This window comes from Scyliorhinus torazame, chromosome 1 (assembly GCF_047496885.1).
Source record: "Scyliorhinus torazame isolate Kashiwa2021f chromosome 1, sScyTor2.1, whole genome shotgun sequence".
Taxonomy (NCBI): domain Eukaryota; kingdom Metazoa; phylum Chordata; class Chondrichthyes; order Carcharhiniformes; family Scyliorhinidae; genus Scyliorhinus; species Scyliorhinus torazame.
The window spans coordinates 260,161,064-260,180,186 of record NC_092707.1 but is presented as its reverse complement, the minus strand read 5'-3'; the positions used below and the strand labels follow the sequence as shown (position 1 = coordinate 260,180,186).

The following is a 19,123-nucleotide window of genomic DNA, read 5'->3' as shown; positions in this document are numbered from 1 at the left end:
GGCCCAGGCAAGGCAGCCAGAGCAGCAGGCCCCAGGCGAAGCAGCCGGAGCAGCAGGCCCCAGGCGAGGCAGCCGGAGCAACAGGGCCCAGGCGAGGCAGCCGGAGCAGCAGGGCCCAGGCGAGGCAGCCGGAGCAGCAGGGCCCAGGCGAGGCAGCCGGAGCAGCAGGCCCCAGGCGTGGCAGTCGGAGCAGCAGGGCCCAGGCGAGGCAGCCGGAGCAACAGGTCCCAGGTGAGGCAGCCGGAGCAGCAGGGTCCAGGCGAGGCAGCCGGAGCAGCAGGGCCCAGGCGAGGCAGCCGGAGCAGCAGGCCCCAGGCGAGGCAGCCGGAGCAGCAGGGCCCAGGTGAGGCAGCCGGAGCAGCAGAGCCCAGGCTAGGCAGCCGGAGCAGCAGGGCCCAGGCTAGGCAGCCGGAGCAGCAGGGACCAGGCGAGGCAGCCGCAGCAGCAGGGTCCAGGCGAGGCAGCCAGAGCAGCAGGGCCCAGGCGAGGCAGCCGGAGCAGCAGGGCCCAGGCGAGGCAGCCGGAGCAGCAGGGCCCAGGCGAGGCAGCCGGAGCAGCAGGCCCCAGGCGAGGCAGCCGGAGCAGCAGGGCCCAGGCGGAGCAGCAGGGCCCAGGCAAGGCAGCCGGAGCAGCAGGCCCCAGGCGAGGCAGCCGGAGCAGCAGGCCCCAGGCGAGGCAGCCGGAGCAGCAGGGCCCAGGCTAGGCAGCCGGAGCAGCAGGGCCCAGGCGAGGCAGCCGCAGCAGCAGGGCCCAGGCGTGGCAGCCGGAGCAGCAGGGCCCAGGCGAGGCAGCCGGAGCAGCAGGGCCCAGGCGAGGCAGCCGGAGCAGCAGGGTCCAGGCGAGGCAGCCGGAGCAGCAGGGCCCAGGCGAGGCAGCCGGAGCAGCAGGGCCCAGGTGAGGCAGCCGGAGCAGCAGAGCCCAGGCTAGGTAGCCGGAGCAGCAGGGCCCAGGCGAGGCAGCCGGAGCAGCAGGGCCCAGGCGAGGCAGCCGGAGCAGCAGGGCCCAGGCGAGGCAGCCGGAGCAGCAGGCCCCAGGCGAGACAGCCGGAGCAGCAGGCCCCAGGCGAGGCAGCCGGAGCAGCAGGGCCCAGGCGAGGGAGCCGAAGCAGCAGGCCCCAGGCGAGGCAGCCGGAGCAGCAGGGCCCAGGCGGAGCAGCAGGGCCCAGGCGAGGCAGCCGGAGCAGCAGGGCCCAGGCGAGGCAGCCGGAGCAGCAGGGCCCAGGCGAGGCAGCCGGAGCAGCAGGGCCCAGGCGAGGCAGCCGGAGCAGCAGGGCCCAGGCGAGGCAGCCGGAGCAGCAGGGCCTAGGCGAGGCAGCCGGAGCAGCAGGGCCCAGGCGAGGCAGCCGGAGCAGCAGGGCCCAGGCAAGGCAGCCGGAGCAGCAGGGCCCAGGCAAGGCAGCCGGAGCAGCAGGCCCCAGGCGGAGCAGCAGGGCCCAGGCAAGGCAGCCGGAGCAGCAGGGCCCAGGCTAGGCAGCCGGAGCAGCAGGGTCCAGGCAAGGCAGTCGGAGCAGCAGGCCCCAGGCGAGGCAGCCGGAGCAGCAGGGCCCAGGCGAGGCAGCCGGAGCAGCAGGGCCCAGGCAAGGCAGCCGGAGCAGCAGGGTCCAGGCGAGGCAGCCGGAGCAGCAGGCCCCAGGCGAGGCAGCCGGAGCAGCAGGGCCCAGACGAGGCAGCTGGAGCAGCAGGGCCCAGGCTTGGCAGCCGGAGCAGCAGGGCCCAGGCTCTGACTCAGAGTCAAAGGGCTAGATTCTCCATCCCGCCACGCCACATTTCTGTTTCACCCCACCGGCGGGATGCTCTGTTACGCCAGCCGGTCAATGGGGTTTCCCATTATGGGGCAGCTCACGCCGTCGGGAAACCCCCGGGCTGCCGACAAAACGGAGCATCCCGCCGGCGGAGAATCCAGCCCAAAGAGTGCTACCACTTAAAAAATGGTTCTTAAAAATGGCTTCAGTGCGCATCGGTAGTGTGGGGATATAAAATACAGCGAGAGTGAGTACATCTCACTCCAGATAGTTCCCAGTCCTGGCAATCTGACTGTTCGCTATGGCTCTCTGTTGATGTCTGTCTTGGCCTCAGCTCTGATACTCCCAGGTCTAAAGAGCCTGCAGGTACACACACACGATTAAATGGCTCTTTGAGTGAGATAACAGAGCAAACTGGGTCCAACAGTGGCAGGCCTGGCATGTAGCTCAAGAGCAAAAATGTCTGGTCTTCATTGAGACAAGTTGTACTTTTATCTTAAACATTTTTTTTATTTACAAATTGCAGAAGCATATATTGTGATGAATGTAGGAATTTCAGATATATTGGGCTGGATTCTCCGCACCCTGCGCCAAATTCACGTTCGGCACGAGGGCGGAGAATCGATGTTCCCGACCAAATCGGGCCCGGTGCCGCTTGCCGATTCTCCGGGGGCCAGAGAATCGCTCATCCGCAAAATACGCCGTGCGGCTGGGGGCCATTGCCAGAGGCCCTCCCAGCGATACCGGCTGAGTTCCCGATGGCGTAGAATGTGGTACGGCCGGGCGGGACTCAGCCCGCGGCTGCCCTGGAGGGGGGGCGGGGGGATCAAGCACCGGGGTGGGTGGCTTTATGCGCGGCTGAGGCAGCGATCGGGCCAGTCCGATGCAGCGGCGCGTGGCCGATCAGGGGGGCCTAGATTGTACGCGTTGGTCTCCGGTCCGAGTCCGTCATCGCGCTCGGCGCTGCCGCCGTGCGCATGCGTGGATTCGGAACTGGAAGTGCGGGGGCCCATATCCGCAGCCAAAGCTACGTGAAGCTCCCCGGATCCCTGCTAGTCCCCAGAAGGTAAATAAATCGACCTTTATTTTTGCAGGAAACTGGGGAGTGAAAGGCCAGCGTTTTAAGCCGGTGGGGGACATAGCCCCATTTTTGGAGAATCCAGGCCATTGGGCGCGATCTACCGCACATCTGAGAATCTTTTTCTTGTCCAGAAAGCGGTGCAATCGTACCACCATCACTCTCAGCGACTCGCCGGCATGTGGCCTTCTCATCAGCGGGTTGTGCGCTCGGTCTATCTCCATGGGCTGGTCAAGGCCCCCCCCCCGCCTCCCGCCTCCCTCCTCCCCCCCCCCCGCCTCCCCCCCCACCCCCCCCAGCCTCCCCCCTCCGCCTCCTCCCCCCGCCTCCTCCCCCCCCCCAGCCTCCCCCCCCCCCACGCCTCCCCCCCCCCCCCCAGCCTCCTCCCCCCCCGGCCTCCTCCCCCCCCCCCCAGGCTCCTCCCCCCCCAGCCTCGCCCCCCCCGCCACCCTCCCCCCCTCGCCCCCTCCCTGCCTCTCCCCCCCCGCCCCCCCCGGCCTCCCCCCCCCCTCCCCGCCCCCCCGCCTCTCCCCCCCCCCCCCCCCCCGCCCCCCCCGCCTCTCCCCTCCCCCCCCCCCCCCCCCCCCCCCCGTCAGACTTTGGCAGAAACTCCATAGCTAACCTCACAGTAGTTATTATCACTCTCCTGCCTTGTATATTGACCCAGTGACAGTGCCTACACAGGCCCATCACTCTGAGGTAATGTTACACAGACCCTGGGAGGGTGGAACAGGGTAGTCCCGACAAAGGGGGGGGGGGCAAGGAGGAAACTGGGCGGGGGGGCAGGGGGGCTGGGCGGGGGGGCAGGGGGGCGTGAAGGATGGGAATGGGGAGAAGGAAGGAGGAGAATGGGGCAGGGAGGAAGGAGGGGGAGGGCAAAGGAGAGAAATGGGGAGAAGGAAGGAGGGGAATGGGGGAAGGAAGGAGGAGAATGGGGCAATGGAGGGGAATGGGGAGGGAGGGGAATGAGGGGAAAAAGGAGGGGAGTGTGGGGGAAGAAGGGCTTGGTGGGGAAAATGGTGAGGAATGGGGGGAATTGGAGGGGGTGTGAGCTGACGGACAAAGCCTCATCCTGTGAGAATCGGGTGACGATGAGGGCCTCCTTGGTTCTCCGAGGATGCTAGACCCTCGCTGCCACCTGTCCTCCATCCTTCTCCTCCTGCTGGTCCTCTCGGGCCTGTCCTCCATCCCCTCCTGGTCCGCCTCCTGCTCCTCCTCAGACGCGACTGCATGTCCCTTCTCCTCCAGCATGTCGCCCCACTGCTTTGCCAGGTTGTGGAGGGCACAGCAGACCACCTCAAAGTGGGAGATCCCCTGGAGGTGTACTGCAGTGCACCACCAGAGCGGTCCAGGCAACGACCCAACAGCTTTTAGTCACTCATCTTATAACATCATAACAAGGATGTTTATTAACATTTCGGTTACGATCAATGAAGGGTACTTCAGATGCATTCAAGCGTGAAGGAAAAGATAAATAAACAAACCTCCAAGCAACTATGTTTAAACAATTAAGCTGCCCATCAAGTCAGCTGGTGAAGTATAAAGCTAGACAAATCTTTTTCTTGACAGTTAGCTTGTTCACAGAATGCAGAATTACACATGGCTGCCCCCACCTACTAACGCCCAGCATCCTAGACATCTGTCTTTCTCCTCTTTTGGGAGAACCAATGAACCGGAAATAATCAAACAAATGTGCTCCTTAACAGGCCCGATAAAAACTCCAATGAAATGAAAATCGCTTATTGTCACAAGTAGGCTTCAAATGAAGTTACTGTGAAAAGCCCCTAGTCACATTCCGGCGCCTGTTCGGGGAGGCTGTTACAGGAATCGAAACCGTGCTGCTGGCCTGCCTTGGTCTGCTTTCAAAGCCAGCGATTTAGCCCTGTGCTAGAACCTTATCAAATGAACTAAGTTTTTCCTTATATCTATTGACTTCAAATCCACGATCTGCCGTGGCAGGATTCAAGTCCTGATCACCAGAGCGATACCTTGGGTTTTTGGTTTACCAGTCCAGTTACAATACCACTACACCACCACCTCCCCGCATCAGCCTTTCCTCATAGGTGCTCAAGATACTTAATCAATCACTTCCCTTCACCTACACATTCTTGATAATACATTAATATACCATTAAACGGGGCACGTCAGCTCTTTTTCCCAAAGTGTACCCATCTCCAGAAGACCTTGCAAGGGATGGGCCACTGGCCCCTCCTCCATAGCCGATAATGGGGCGCGATTCTCCGAAATGGAGTCTAAGTGCCGACGCCGGAGTGAAAACCGGAGTGTTTCACTCCGGCATCGGAGCCCGCTCCAGCATCCTATTCTCCCGCCCCCAGGGGGCTAGGAGTGGCGTCACGTAATTTATGCGCGCTGGGCCTTGGTGCGCGCGGGCCAGACCCCGTCGGAGGCCCCCCCGGTGCAGGAACCCCCCTCCCGTCCTACCGGTCGCCCCCCCCCCCCCCAGCCTTCCCGCGCAGTTCCCGCCGGCAGCGAACAGGTGTGGACGGCGGCGGCGGGAACCTGTCATGTTGGGGCGGCTGCTCGGCCCATCTGGGCCGGAGAATCGCCGCTCACCTTTTGCAAACGGCAAGCGGCGATTCTCCGAGCGGCCTGGCGTGATTCTCGACGCGCTGGTTTGAGGGGGGGGGGGGAGAATCGCGTACGGGTGTCTGGGCGGCGTGGCGGGACTCACACGGCGCGGCGGGACTCACACGGCGCCCCGGCAATTCTCCCACCCGGCGTGGGTGGGGAGAATTCCGCCCAAGGTATTTTAAAGGGAAATTAGTCCTTAACTGTGCGCAGCACATGCCAATCCAGTGCTGTGTCAGGGGACCATCAGAGGTGGCCCCATGGCAGAAGCTTATTGGGACATCAGGGGCTGCTGATGTTTACATAGAGCTATAGAATTCCTACATTGCAGAAGGAGGACATTAAGCCCATTGAGTTTGCACCAAACCTCTAAAAGAGCGCCCTACCCAGGCCCATTCGGCACCCTATTCCTGTAACCCCACCTAACCTGCACATCCTTGGACACTAAGGGGCAATTGATCTTGGCCAATCCAGCTAACCTGCACATCTTTAGAGTGTGAGAGGAAACCGGAGCACCCGGAGGAAACCCACACAGACATGGGGAGAACGTGCAAACTCTACACAGACAGTCACCTGAGGCCAAAATCAAACTCGGGTCCCCGGCAACTGTGAGACAGCAGTGCTACCAACTGTGCCACAGTGTCGCCCTGCTTATACCCCTAAACACTGACTTGGCTAAAAAATTTAAATCTATTTTAACATTGCATCCTGCCAGTAAAAGGTATGCTTGAACAAGAAAAGACTCAAAGGTGATTCCAATGGTGTGACCCCAAATGACCTTGTCGAAATGATTTACAAAATCAAATCTAGTCTGCTTTTAACTGTAAAGCAGCCAAATTAAATTTAATAAAAGCAAAATGAAATGAAAATCGCTTATGTCACAAGTAGGCTTCAAATGAAGTTACTGTGAAAAGCCCCTAGTCGCCACATTTCCGGCGCCTGTTCGGGGAGGCTGTTACGGGAATTGAACCGTCCTGCTGGCCTGCCTTGGTCTGCTTTCAAAGCCAGCGATTTAGCCCTGTGCTAAACAGCCCCTAAACAGGATACTGTGTATCCTGGACTCTGAACTTAACCCTTCATCTTGGTTCCATCCCCTTTTGTTTTCTGTTATTCAGTTCCCTTGGCTTGTCCCAGCAGAACCCCACCCTTCCCCCACATGGCCTTTGTTGTTCAGTTTTGCTCCCAATGAGGACTGTTACCGGGCCACAAGGCTGAAATGGGCACAGTCACAGCCAAATGCATTCTTATGGGGAGGTGTCCTCCACATTGAAGGTCCCATCATCTCTGGGCCCTCCTTTTTCTTCTTCAACTCTCTGAAGCCTTTCAAGCGCGCCTCCATTTTGAGGTGAGCTCATGTTCCTCAACTCCCTCAGCAGCACCCCAACTCTCCCTGTGGCGCAGCCAACCGTCCCACAGACCCCCACCATTGAGCTTCCCAGATCTGTGTCTCACCTACCGCCCTTTAATCAGACGGCGAAGGTAAGGAGGGCCTGTGAATTGACTGCTTTGCGTGTGCTGATGCCGCAGGGTGCACCTCTGACACGAGTGGGGTCGCGACCCACAAATGGTCCCAATGGCTGAAAATTCCAAAACTGACAAAGACTTGGTGCAATATTTCTTCTTACTTTGCAAAATACTTCAGCGGAAAGGTATTAATCACCAATTATAGATTGAAAATGCAGGAGCAGATAGAGAGCTACAAGTCTGAGACTTAAATAATGCAGATGGCGGGCGGGGGGGCGGGGGGGGGGGGGGGGGGCGTTTGCAATACTATAAACCATGAGGACTCAGACTAACTTTCTTACCTGTCTGGAGAAATTCAATTAGAACTAAAACTTTAATTCCCATGATCAGCTGCTCTCTTCCATAATACATGCCAGCTGGCTGCCCGTCTCTCTTCCATGACCGTGTCCTGGTGACCCTCAAGAATGAGTACATGGTGTATGGTGTCCGCCTGTCCACCTGAGGCCTTCCACGGCTAGTGGCACTTCCAAGACTGAAGGTCATACTGGATACTTGATATTTAACTTTCCTTTGTTCTATGGTTCAGTTCTCCGTTACTTGCTCCCCTCTAATAATGGTTGTTGGGACGATGGAAAACGTAGTCAATAATGGATATCTAGAAGCCTTGTTGTCCGGGGCAAAATATCCTTGATGCACAAGGAAACCAGTTATGTTTAAGGCCTGCTTGAGCAGAAGATCTATGATTCAGAAGCTCTGTAAGAAGGATCTCATTCCTTAAGCTCTGCTCAGTCATCACAGAATCTTGCATAATTGCCACATACATTTTCAATCAGACGCTCTTAGGTGACAGTAACATTTTTTAAAGCTCAGCATTAAAATGATGAACAATAATTGCAGCATCCGTTCCAGTTTGCAGCAACACATGTGTGTGCAGAATGAGGGCATTTTCAATTTTAAAATACACTCACATATATTCCATGTCTTTCTGGGTGTCTTCCACCGAGATGCCCAACAGCACACAGATTCCTCGTCCTATTGAGCTGATCTGTTCTTCGCCCACTGAGAAAGAAAAAGGAGACCTTTACGAAACGGACCAAAACCTGCCCTGAAAATCCTGGTTATAATTTGTCACAGGGTTCATCACATTGTTTTCTGCGGTGTTGTTCCATGCACCATCCCTGCGCCACAACAAATATCCTCCCTCCCGCTCAATCAAACCCCAGATACCCACCAATCCACAATGAGCCCAAAGATCACAGTATCCTCCTTGCCAAGCTGTTGTGCACTCTTATTTTACATTTAAACAGCCTAACTCATCATACAGTTGTGTGATTTTGCAGGGGGATGAGGGGGGGGGGGGGGGGGGGGGGGGGGAGTAAATATTGGCTGGGACAACCGGGACAACACCTCCTGCTCTTCCTCAAAATGGGGTCTTTATCATCGAACCGAGCTGGCAGACGAGGCACCCAGTTTAACATCTTTCCGAAAGAGCAACACCTTCAAACCTGCAAACCCGACCACCTAGAAGGACAAGGGCAGCAGATATATGGGAACACCACCACCTATAAGTTCCCCTCCGAGCCACACACCATTCTGACATGGAACTATACCGCCATTCCTGGGACTCCCTCTCTAACTGCACTGTGGGTGTACCTACACCACATGACCTGCAGTGGTTAGAAGCCCGCTTGATTGCTCCCCCTTCCGCAAACATTCAAACCCTCCGCCACCAACGAACAATGGCAACCATGTGTACCATCTACAAGATGCACTGCAGTAACTCACCAATGTTCCTTCGACAGCACCTTCCAAACCCACCACCCCCTCCATCTAGAAGAACAAGAGCAGCAGATACCTGGAAACTCCATCACCTGGAGGTTCCCCTCCAAGTCACTCACCACCCTGACTTGGAACTACATCGCCGTTCGTTCACTGTCGCTGGGGCAACATCCTGGAACCCCCTCCCAAAAAGCACAGTGGGTGTACCTACACTTCATGGACTGCAGCCGTTCAAGAAGGCAACCCACCGCCACCTTCTGAAGGGCAATTAGGGACGGTCAATAAATGCTGGCCTGTGAAAAAGGAGAAGAATAAAAATAGTTTAAATAAATGAATAAATGCTGGCCTAACCAGCGACGCCCACAATGCGTAAATGAATTTTTTTTAAGGTTCAAGGATGCAGCCCACCATCGCCTTCTCAAGGGTAATTAGGGATGGGCAACAAATGCTGGCCTAGCCAGCGACATCCCAAGACCTAGTAAAAATAAAGCGGAGTACGGCTTTATCCAGGCCAAAGTTCTGCTTGCCCCAACGTTTAGCGAGGTGTGGTCAGACTGTCAGTGCTGTGCAAGATCATGAGTACCGAACTGGAGCAGCACTGTGAAAAATTGCCAGAAATTATCTTTGTGCCTATGGCCGACAGCATAAAGCAGAGAGGAAGGGTTCAGGGCACTCAGACTGGGAAAAGCTGGTTAAATATGATCCATGGGGATTGGTGCTGGCACCACTGCGGTTCTTCATTAACAAACAATTTGGACTTGGGAAATGAAAGCACCACATCAAAATTAGTTCATAACTTTTGTTACTATTCAGGAAGACAGCAGCAAAATACAAGATAATATTAATACCTTGTAGAATGGGTGTGTTATTGGCAAATGGATATCAATACAGAAACATGTGAGTGGTACATTTTGGTGGAAGAGGCCACATACTGCTTGGATGAGTCTAAATGGGATGGAGGAGCGAAGAGATGTAGGGGTACAGGGGCACAGATACTGGAAATAGGATAAGGGCATAACTAAAGCAAACAAAACTTGGGGGCTTATTTTCCAACAGGTAGAATTGAAAAGCAGAGAGGTTTTGCTAAACTTACATCGACACTTGGTTAGACCTCACGTGGAGTGCTGTGCACAATTCCAGCCTCCATATTACATAAAGGATATAGAAGCACGGGGAAAAAGTGCCCAAATGATTGACAAGGATGATACCAGAACCCAGAGGTGATGTCCAACAGGAATGATTGAACAAGATGAGGTTTTTCTCCTCTAGATGGAAGACAGATGCGGGCTGTCCAGATTGGGTCTTTAAGATGAAGTTGAGATTTAATAGAGTAGAAATAGACATATGTTTCCAAAGGAGGTTAAAGGTGGTAAAGGCATACAAATCCTCAAAGATGGCAAAGCAAAAAAATTAGCTGTGTCCGTATCCATTGCGGTTTAGAGGAATGAGAGATGATCTGATTTAAACATACAAGATCATGAGGAGCCATGGCAGGGTGGATGTGAAGAGGATGTTTCCTCTTGTGAGGGAGACTAGAACTAGAGAATACCATTTAAAAATAAGGGGTCTCCCATCTAAGGAGGAGATGAGGGGATTTTTTTTTTCTTCTCAGAGGATCATGATCTGCAGAATTCTGTTCCCCAGAGAGCAGCGGAGGCTAGGTCATTGAATATTTTTAAGGCCGAGTTAGACCGATTCTTGACTGACCAGGAAATCAAAGGGTATGGAGGAAGGGAAGAAAATTTGAGACGACAATCAGATCAGCCATAAGCTTAGTGAATGGCGGGGCAAGCTAGAGGGGCCAAGTGGTCTGTTCCTGCTCCAAGTTTGCATGTATGTAAATATAGAAGCTGATTTGCAGACAGCAAACTCTCACAATCTCTAATGTGATAATGGCTAGGTCATCTACTTTTGGTGATGTCGACTGAGGGATAAATATTAGCCGCGATTTCGGGGATAACTCCCCCGATCTTCTTCAAAGTAGTGCCATGGGATCTCTCACATCCACCTGAGCAGGCAGATGGGACCTTGGTTTAATGTCACAATCCAGAAAGACGGCATCTCCAACAGCGCAGCACTCGCTCAGAACTTCACCGGAGCACCAGCCTTGATCCTTGTACTCTAGCCCTGGAGTGGGACTTGAACCCGGAACCATGAGATTCAGAGGTGAGTGCGCTACCAACCGAGCCACGGTTGATGAAAGGAATGGAACACTGAAAGGGTGAGATACAAGAGGGGACTGGCGTGGAGCCAAAACACTGGCATGGACCCGTGAGGCCAAGTGGCCTGTTTCAACACTGAACATTCTACTGAATTTACATTTGAAGAATAATTGGGCAAGAGAGAGGAGACACACCAGAGAGAAAAGGGCATGAAACCAGTGGCAGCAGGGCTGAAGGAAAGAATGAGACAAATGGAGAAAAACTGTTGTGACTAAAATGAACAAAAGTTAAAGTGAAACCAAAGGCACTGAAAACTTAACAAGTGGGAAAGAACAAATAGACTGTTGCCGGAAGGGAGTATCCTGGTTTATTTTTCACCAGAAATACCAGCTCCGGGGTCAACTATGTAGTCTGATGTATTGTGGATTTTATAATATTGCACACCCCTATTAAACAACATATCTTCTAACTCCCTGCAAGCAATCTTTAGGAAGACCCCAAATATCCATAATAAAGCATTAAACCTTTCACATCACATTGTTTTTTAGTGGTTCTTTACGAGTAACAAAATGCTCATCGATTGAAAAAATGAAATGAATGAAATGAAATGAAAATGAATTTTAACCCAATGTTGCGTTAGTTCTCAACATGAGTATGTTTTACAGATTTCTGCCAATCTATTGCCTAGAACAAATAAAAGGGGGTTATTCCTCCTTAATTTCTGGAAAAAACTTTGAACTTTCCTGCCATAACAATAAACAGGTCAAAGGATGTGTGTCACTTCCTTGATATGAGTGCAGTGCTTCCATGGATCCGATTTAACATGCAAAAAATCAGAGTTCCGTTTGGGTGGGGTCTTTTCCAGAGCCTGCAGTGCCAAGAACGAGCTCGCTATCAAACGGGGCCCTGATGTTTTTTCTGACCTCAGTCAGTGATGCCCTGCTGAGGCTGCACTTGACTGAAGCTCAGCTCGCCAGTGCAGGAAACATTCGGGGGCACCATTTTGAAATGACGCCCATGGCCACCGGACCCCCCCACTGCCCCAACTTACCACTTAGGGGATCCTCAAGTGCCCCCCCTCACCCCACCTCTTAAGGGCAGGGCACTACCAGGGTGCCCGGGTGGCAATGCCAAGGTGCCTGAGTGTCATCAAGAGTACTAGGGTATTACCCTGCCCAAAGACCGACCACCTGGGGGCCCCCGATTGCCTGGGAGACCCCCCCCCCCCCACCAGATGCCGTTACGCCTGGCCCATGTTTGTGTGGACTAGTGCCAATACAAGGTCTCCCAGAACCTGGCGTTCATTCCCGGGCCTGGGAAGAATCGGGTGCATATCTAAATTAGCCTAATGGCACAGCAACAGGTGGGGCAGTGGTTGGCACTGCTGCCTCACGGCACCGAGGGTCCAGTTACGATCCCGACCCTGGGTCACTGTCCGTGTGGAGTTTGCACATTCTCCCTGTGTCTGTGGGTTTCACCCCCACAACCCAAAGAGTGCAGGGTAGGTGGATTGGCCACGCTAAATTGCCCCTTAATTGGAAAAAAAAATTGGGCACTATAAATTTATAAAAAGAAAAAAATATGTTAATCTGGATCTCGCCCTCGCTGGGCGAGATCCAGATCGTAACGCCTCACGAGATCTCGTTAGATCTCACAAAGTGGTAAGGGCAGCATGGTGGCGCAGTGGGTTAGCCCTGCTGCCTCATGGCGCCGAAGTCCCAGGTTCGATCCCGGCTCTAGGTCACTGTCTGTGTGGAGTTTGCACATTCTCCCCGTGTCTGCGTGGGTCTCACCCCCACAACCCAAAGATGTGCAGGTTAAGCGGATTGGCCACGCTAAATTGCCCCTTAATTGGAAAAATTAATTGGGTACTCTAAATTTATTAAAAATGAAGATCTCACAAGGTGTTCCAAGCAACGCAAATCTCATGAGAGGCCTCTCACGAGTTTTAATGGTCCCATCGTTTCACCGAGTCGGGTGCGACAAAGCCATTCGATCGCACCCCAGATCATGGATTGTGGACAGAAAATAAATTAGAACTGACCTACTTGGATTTTTTAAAAAGAGACACGTGGTTGCTGCTGTGTGAGGATAGATCCTTTTAGGGCAATCTGTTCATTCCATGCTGGTGCTGACTCTCTTGCCATGCTGATAGCGCCCTGAACACCGAGGTGACCCATCCAAGGTTGATTCGGGGAATACACCAAGGTACTGTTTACAAAATGTAGAACCACAGCCACTCCCCCAGTGAATACTCTAACCCAGACTCACAAAGCAACTGTTCTACACGGAAGGAGACTCCCAGGGGAACAACGGAAATGTCCTTTAACCATCCCTGAAGGGATCAATGATTCCCACTGACGTTTGGCTTGTGATCAACTAAAATGAAGATGGTTTATTCGTGAAGGCATCAAACACCTTGAGAGACTTAAACATTTTAGAAAATATCCCATACTTCTAGCATCTCAATGCAAAACCCTCTGTACCCATATCCTCCTCCTCCCACCCGCACCCCCCCCCCCCCAACTCACCCCACACCAGGCCATATGTCTCTTGTTCTTCAAGTTGCTACATCTTATTGTAATCTCTCCCAACCACAATATTCAATACATTTCTCCCTCTCTTCAGTTCTGATGAAGAGTCAAACTGACTCGAAACGTTAACTCTGTTCCTCTCTCCCTTACAGCTGCTGCCAGACTTGCTGAGCTTTTCCAGCAGCCTCTGTTCATGTTTCAAATTCCAGCATCCACAGTATTCTGTTTATCTTGAGAGACTTGGTTGGGAGCTCGCAGAGAGGCAGACAAGGAGTCAGAGAGAGGGCACAAACCGCCAAACCACTCACTTACCCCCCAGCCTCTAAGCACCACCTGCCCAGCTTGTGGCAAGTCTGCAGATTTGGGGCCTCAATTTTAACATCACATCCAAGATGATGCACGATCAATAACTATTAAAACGAGGTTGTAACATAACTGAAGGCTTTAATAGACTAGAACTGTTCCCCAGCAGCTCAGGTACAGAATGAGGGCTGCTGGGATGGAGCTACATACTATACAGCCAATGGTAACCCCCCAGGTTTAACCAATGGAACTTCAGCCTCTCGGGTACTGCAATACCTGATAATACCACATTCACCCCCTTTTAAAAAAAGAGTCCGGCGGGGGTGGTGGCCAGCGGCTACAACTATATTTAACATGGTATGATCAGATATGGAGGTACCGTGATACCTCCTTACAGTGTTGAGGATATTTACAGTCATTGCAGATATATACAGTCAGTGTTTATTATTTACAGTTACAGATCGGTTAAACTGAAGCAATCAGTTGGTCGGGTGCCCTGGTCGTCCTCTGGGATCATCTGAGCCTCGGTGGTGATTCCGGCGGGGGTCCGGGCATCTGCGACTCCGGGAGCGTGGCTTCGGCCTCCATGGCAGCTTCGTCACCCCTAGACGGCGCTGGTGGGGAAAGCGGTTGACCTGGGAGGGTGGCGCCTGTAGGGGGCGTCGGTGGGTGGGAGGGCCGAGGCAGGGGCGACGGGAGGACTGACCCTCCTGTGAGGTGCTGTGGAGGGGGGGGTGGGGGTGGTGGTTGGGGTGCGCATGGGGTTCCGGCGGGCACCAGGTCCCGTAGGGAGACCGTATCTTGTCGGCTGTCAGGGAACGCCACGTAGGCGTACTGGGGGTTAGCGTGCAGCAGATGGACCCTCTCGACCAACAGGTCCGACTTGTGCACCCACACGTGTTTTCGGAGCAGGATGGGTCCGGGTGTTGCTAGCCAGGTTGGGAGCGCGGTCCCGGAGGAGGACTTGCTGGGAAAGACAAGGAGACGTTTGTGAGGTATCTGATTGGTGGTCGTACAAAGCAGTGACCAGATGGAGTGGAGGGCCTCCTGGAGGACTTCTTGCCAGCGGGAGACTGGGAGGTTCTTGGACCGGAGGGCCAGTAGGACAGTCTTCCAGATTGTTCCGTTCTCCCTCTCCACCTGCCCGTTTCCCCAGGGGTTGTAACTGGTCGTCCTGCTTGAGGCGATGCCCTTGCTGAGCAGGAATTGACACAGTTCATCGCTCAGAAAGGAGGACCCCCTGTCACTGTGTATATCTGCGGGGAAACCGAACAGTGCAAAGATACTCTGGAGGGCCTTGATGACGGTGGTTGTGGTCATGTCTGGGCAGGGGATGGCGAATGGGAACCGGGAGTACTCGTCAACCACGTTCAGGAAATACGTGTTGCGGTCGGTGGAGGGGAGGGGGCCTTTAGAGTCCATGCTGAGGCGTTCAAAAGGACGGGAAACCTTTATCAGGTGCGCTCTCTCTGGCCGATAGAAGTGCGGTTTGCACTCCGCGCAGATTTGGCAGTCCCTGGTGGCTGTCCTGACCTCCTCGATGGAGTAGGGCAGGTTGCGGGTCTTAACAAAGTGGAAAAAGCGAGTGGCCCCGGGGTGGCAGAGGTCCTCGTGGAGGGCTTGGAGGTGGTCCACTTGTGCGGTGGCACATGTGCCGCAGGACAGGGCGTCAGGAGGCTCATTCAGCTTCCCGGGACGATACAAGATCTCGTAGTTGAAGGTGGAGAGTTCTATCCTCCACCGCAAGATCTTTTCGTTTTTTATCTTGCCCCGCTGTGCATTATCGAACATGAAAGCAACCGACCGTTGGTCCGTGAGGGGAGTGAATCTCCTGCCGGCCAGGTAATGCCTCCAATGTCGCACAGCTTCTACTATGGCCTGGGCCTGCTTTTCGACTGAGGAGTGGCGAATTTCGGAGGCGTGGAAGGTGAGTGAGAAGAAGGCCACGGGTCTGCCCGCTTGGTTGAGGGTGGCTGCCAGAGCTACGTCGGACGTGTCGCTCTTGACCTGGAAAGGGAGGGACTCGTCGATGGCGTGCATCATGGCTTTTGCAATGTCAGCCTTGATGCGGCTGAAGGCCTGGTGGGCCTCCATCGACAGGGGGAAGGTTGTGGACTGGATCAGGGGACGGGCTTTGTCTGCATAGTTAGGGACCCACTGGGCGTAGTAACTAAAAAACCTGAGGCAGCGCTTCAGGGCCTTGGGGCAGTGAGCGAGGGGGAACTCCATGAGGGGGCGCATGCGTACAGGGTCGGGGCCTATAACTCCATTTCGCACTAGGTAGCCGAGAATGGCTAGACGATCGGTGCTAAATACGCATTTATCCTTATTGTACGTTAAGTTAAGGATTTTAGCGGTCTGGAGAAATTTTCGGAGGTTGGTGTCGTGGTCCTGCTGGTCATGGCCGCAGATCGAGATACGGAAACGTTGCGCGCAAGCCGTACCGGTCAACCATTCGGTCCATCTCGCGTTGGAAGACCGAGACCCCGTTAGTGACACCGAAGGGAACCCTTAAAAAATGATAGAGCCGCCCATTTGCCTCAAAGGCAGTGTATTTGCGGTCACTAGAGCGGAGGGGTAGCTGGTGGTCGGCGGACTTGAGATCCACCGTGGAGAAGACCTTATAATGCGCGATCCTGTTTACCAGGTCGGATATGCGGGGGAGAGGGTACGCGACCAGCTGCGTAAACCTGTTGATGGTCTGACTGTAGTCAATGACCATCCTATGTTTCTCCCCGGTCTTTACCACCACTACTTGGGCTCTCCAGAGACTGTTGCTAGCTTCAATGACCCCTTCCCTCAGTAGCCTTTGGACCTCTGACCTAATAAAGATCCGGCCCTGGGCACTGTACCGCCTGCTCCTGGCGGCGACGGGTTTGCAATCCGGGGTGAGGTTCGCAAACAGGGAAGGCGGGTCGACCTTAAGGGTCGCGAGGCCGCAGACAGTGAGAGGAGGTATAGGGCCGCCGAATTGGAAGGTCAGACTTTGCAGGTTACATTGGAAGTCCAACCCCAGGAGGGTAGCCGCGCAGAAGTGCAGGAGGACATAAAGGCGTAAATTGTTGAATTTCCTTCTTTGGACTGTGAGGTTTGCTAGGCAGAACCCCTTTATCTCCACTGAGTGTGATCCGGAGGCCAGGGAGATTCTTTGATTTACAGGGTGGGTAAAAAGTGAACAGCGCCTTACCTTGTCGGGGTGTATAAAGCTCTCCATGCTCCCAGAGTCGATCAGGCAGGACGTCTCGTGGCCGTTGATGAAGACCGTCGTCGTTGCTGTTGAGAGTGTTCGAGGTCGACTTTGGTCCAGAGTCACTAAGGCCAGATGCAGTAATCGCGAATTTTGATCGGGCAGTGTGTAATCGGCCAGGCTGGGGTCCTGGGCCCCATCCAAGATGGCGTCTCCCATGGGTCGCACATGGTGGTCGGAGATGAACAAAATGGCGGCGCCCATCCGTCCAGCGTGGTGTCCAAGGAACAAGATGGCGGCGCCTGTGGGCCGCACGTGGCCCTAGGATACAGGGGTGGTGGTGACTGCTGGCCGCCTGGGGCCCGAGGAGAAGTTCGCTGCGGCAGTCCGGAATCGCCGCTGGAGACCGCAGCCACCGCTCGTGACTGGCAGACCCCCACAAAATGGCCCTTCTTGCCGTACCCTTTGCAGGTGGATGAGCGGGTCGGGCAGCGCTGGCGGGGGTGCTTTTCCTGCCCGCAGAAGAAACAGCGGGGCCCATCGGAGTTGGCGGGCCGCCTTGCAGCGCAGGCCTGCGGGGACACGGGGAAGGTCTGTGGGGCTGCAGCTGCGCGATTCCACGCTGCCCAGGGGGCCGCCGCGCGGTCGGGCACATAGGATTGTGCGTTCCTGGAGGCAACGTCCATGGACCCTGTCAGGGCCCGTGCCTCCCTAAGTCCCAGGGTGTCTTTCTCTAAAAGACGCTGGCGGATCACTGAGGAGCTCATACCTGCTACGAAGGCATCCCGGACTAGGAGTTCCGTGTGCTCGCTCCCCGAAACTTGCGGGCAGCCACAGCTTCTGCCCAGCACCAGTAGCGCGTGGTAGAACTCCTCCAACAATTCCCCGGGGCTTTGCCGTCTCGTTGCAAGCAGGTGACGTGCGTAGGCCTGATTTACAGGGCGTATATAATGTCCTTTTAAAAGTTCGATTGCTGCATCAAAGTCTTCCGCCTCCTCGATGACGGTGTAGATCCCAGGGCTTACCATTGAGTGCAGGAGATGCAGTTTCTGCTCCCCCGAGGGTGTGCCTCCAGCCGTCTCAAGGTAGCCCTTGAAACACACCAGCCAGTGCTTGAAAATCGCCACCGAGTTCTCCGCGTGGGGACTGAGTTTCAGACACTCCGGCTTGATTCGGAGATCGATTCTTTCAACTTAAGTTGTAGTCTATTAAATTGATGCACGATCAATAACTATTAAAAGGAGGTTGCAACATAACTGAAGGCTTTAATAGACTAGAACTGTTCCCCAGCAGCTCAGGTACAGAGTGAGGGCTGCTGGGACGGCACTGACTCTTATACCCTGCCTATCAGGGCGGAGCTCCATACTATACAACCAATGGTAAACCCCCAGGTTTAACCAATGGAACTTCAGCCTCTCGGGTACTGCAATAACTGATAATACCACACAACAGACAGCAGCTCCATCAGTGCAGGACACCCTCAATGCTTTCAAGACCTTGATTTTTGTACTTAGGTCCTGGGGGAGGGGGGTGGGGGGGGGACGTATTTCTTTGGTTTATTTTACTTTAAAAATTATTCCTTAATATATTAAAGATTGACAACTTGGGAAAGTTTGAATCGTACAACTGAAAATGGTTTTATCTCAAAAAATAATCATTTTAAAGCACGGTGTCAACCCGCCTTCGAACCACCATTTTGAATTTCTGAAAACAATATCTAAAACTATTTTATTATTATTAATTTACAGGATGTGAGCGTCGCTGGCTAGGCCTAGCATTTATTGTCCATCCCTGACTAAATGCTGGCATTATTTATTCAGGATGGGCAATAAGTGCTGGCCCAGCCAGCAACGTCCACATCCCGTAAATGAATTTTCAAACAAGTGGGGCAGAGATTTCCTGGCTGTTCCTGCCTGCAGGATATTCCCGTCCCGCCGTAGACGACCCCTGGCCGCTGGGGAACCTGTGGATGATGCAAACCACAGGGAAACATGTTGACAGCGACAGGGCAGGTCACCTCCATTACAGTAAAACATGCTGCGGAGGGGTGTGTGTGTGTGTGTATGGGGGGGGGGGGGGGGGGCAAAACCCTGCCCTTGGTCATGGTAGTCAGTTCCTTAGCACATTTTAAAAGTATGTTCATTCAACACATTCCCATTGGTGTACTTTCATTCAAAAGGTACAATTTGTGGAATCTACTCAAAAGCCTACAATGGAGCCCCATTAGCAGAAACTCCCAATGGTGCTTAATTCACCTAAGAATGGGTTGGAGTTGGGGGAGGTGGC

The 19,123-nt window shown here is 54.3% G+C and overlaps 1 protein-coding gene across 1 annotated transcript in view; it reads right to left on the bottom strand.

The window, feature by feature from the left end:
- Positions 1-19,123, bottom strand: part of dtd1 (D-aminoacyl-tRNA deacylase 1) — a 202,329-nt gene that overhangs the window by 160,389 nt on the left and 22,817 nt on the right. The window contains exon 2 of the mRNA XM_072504096.1: positions 7,841-7,931. Coding sequence (XP_072360197.1) covers positions 7,841-7,931 — 91 coding nt within the window. The remainder of the gene's footprint in view (positions 1-7,840; positions 7,932-19,123) is intronic.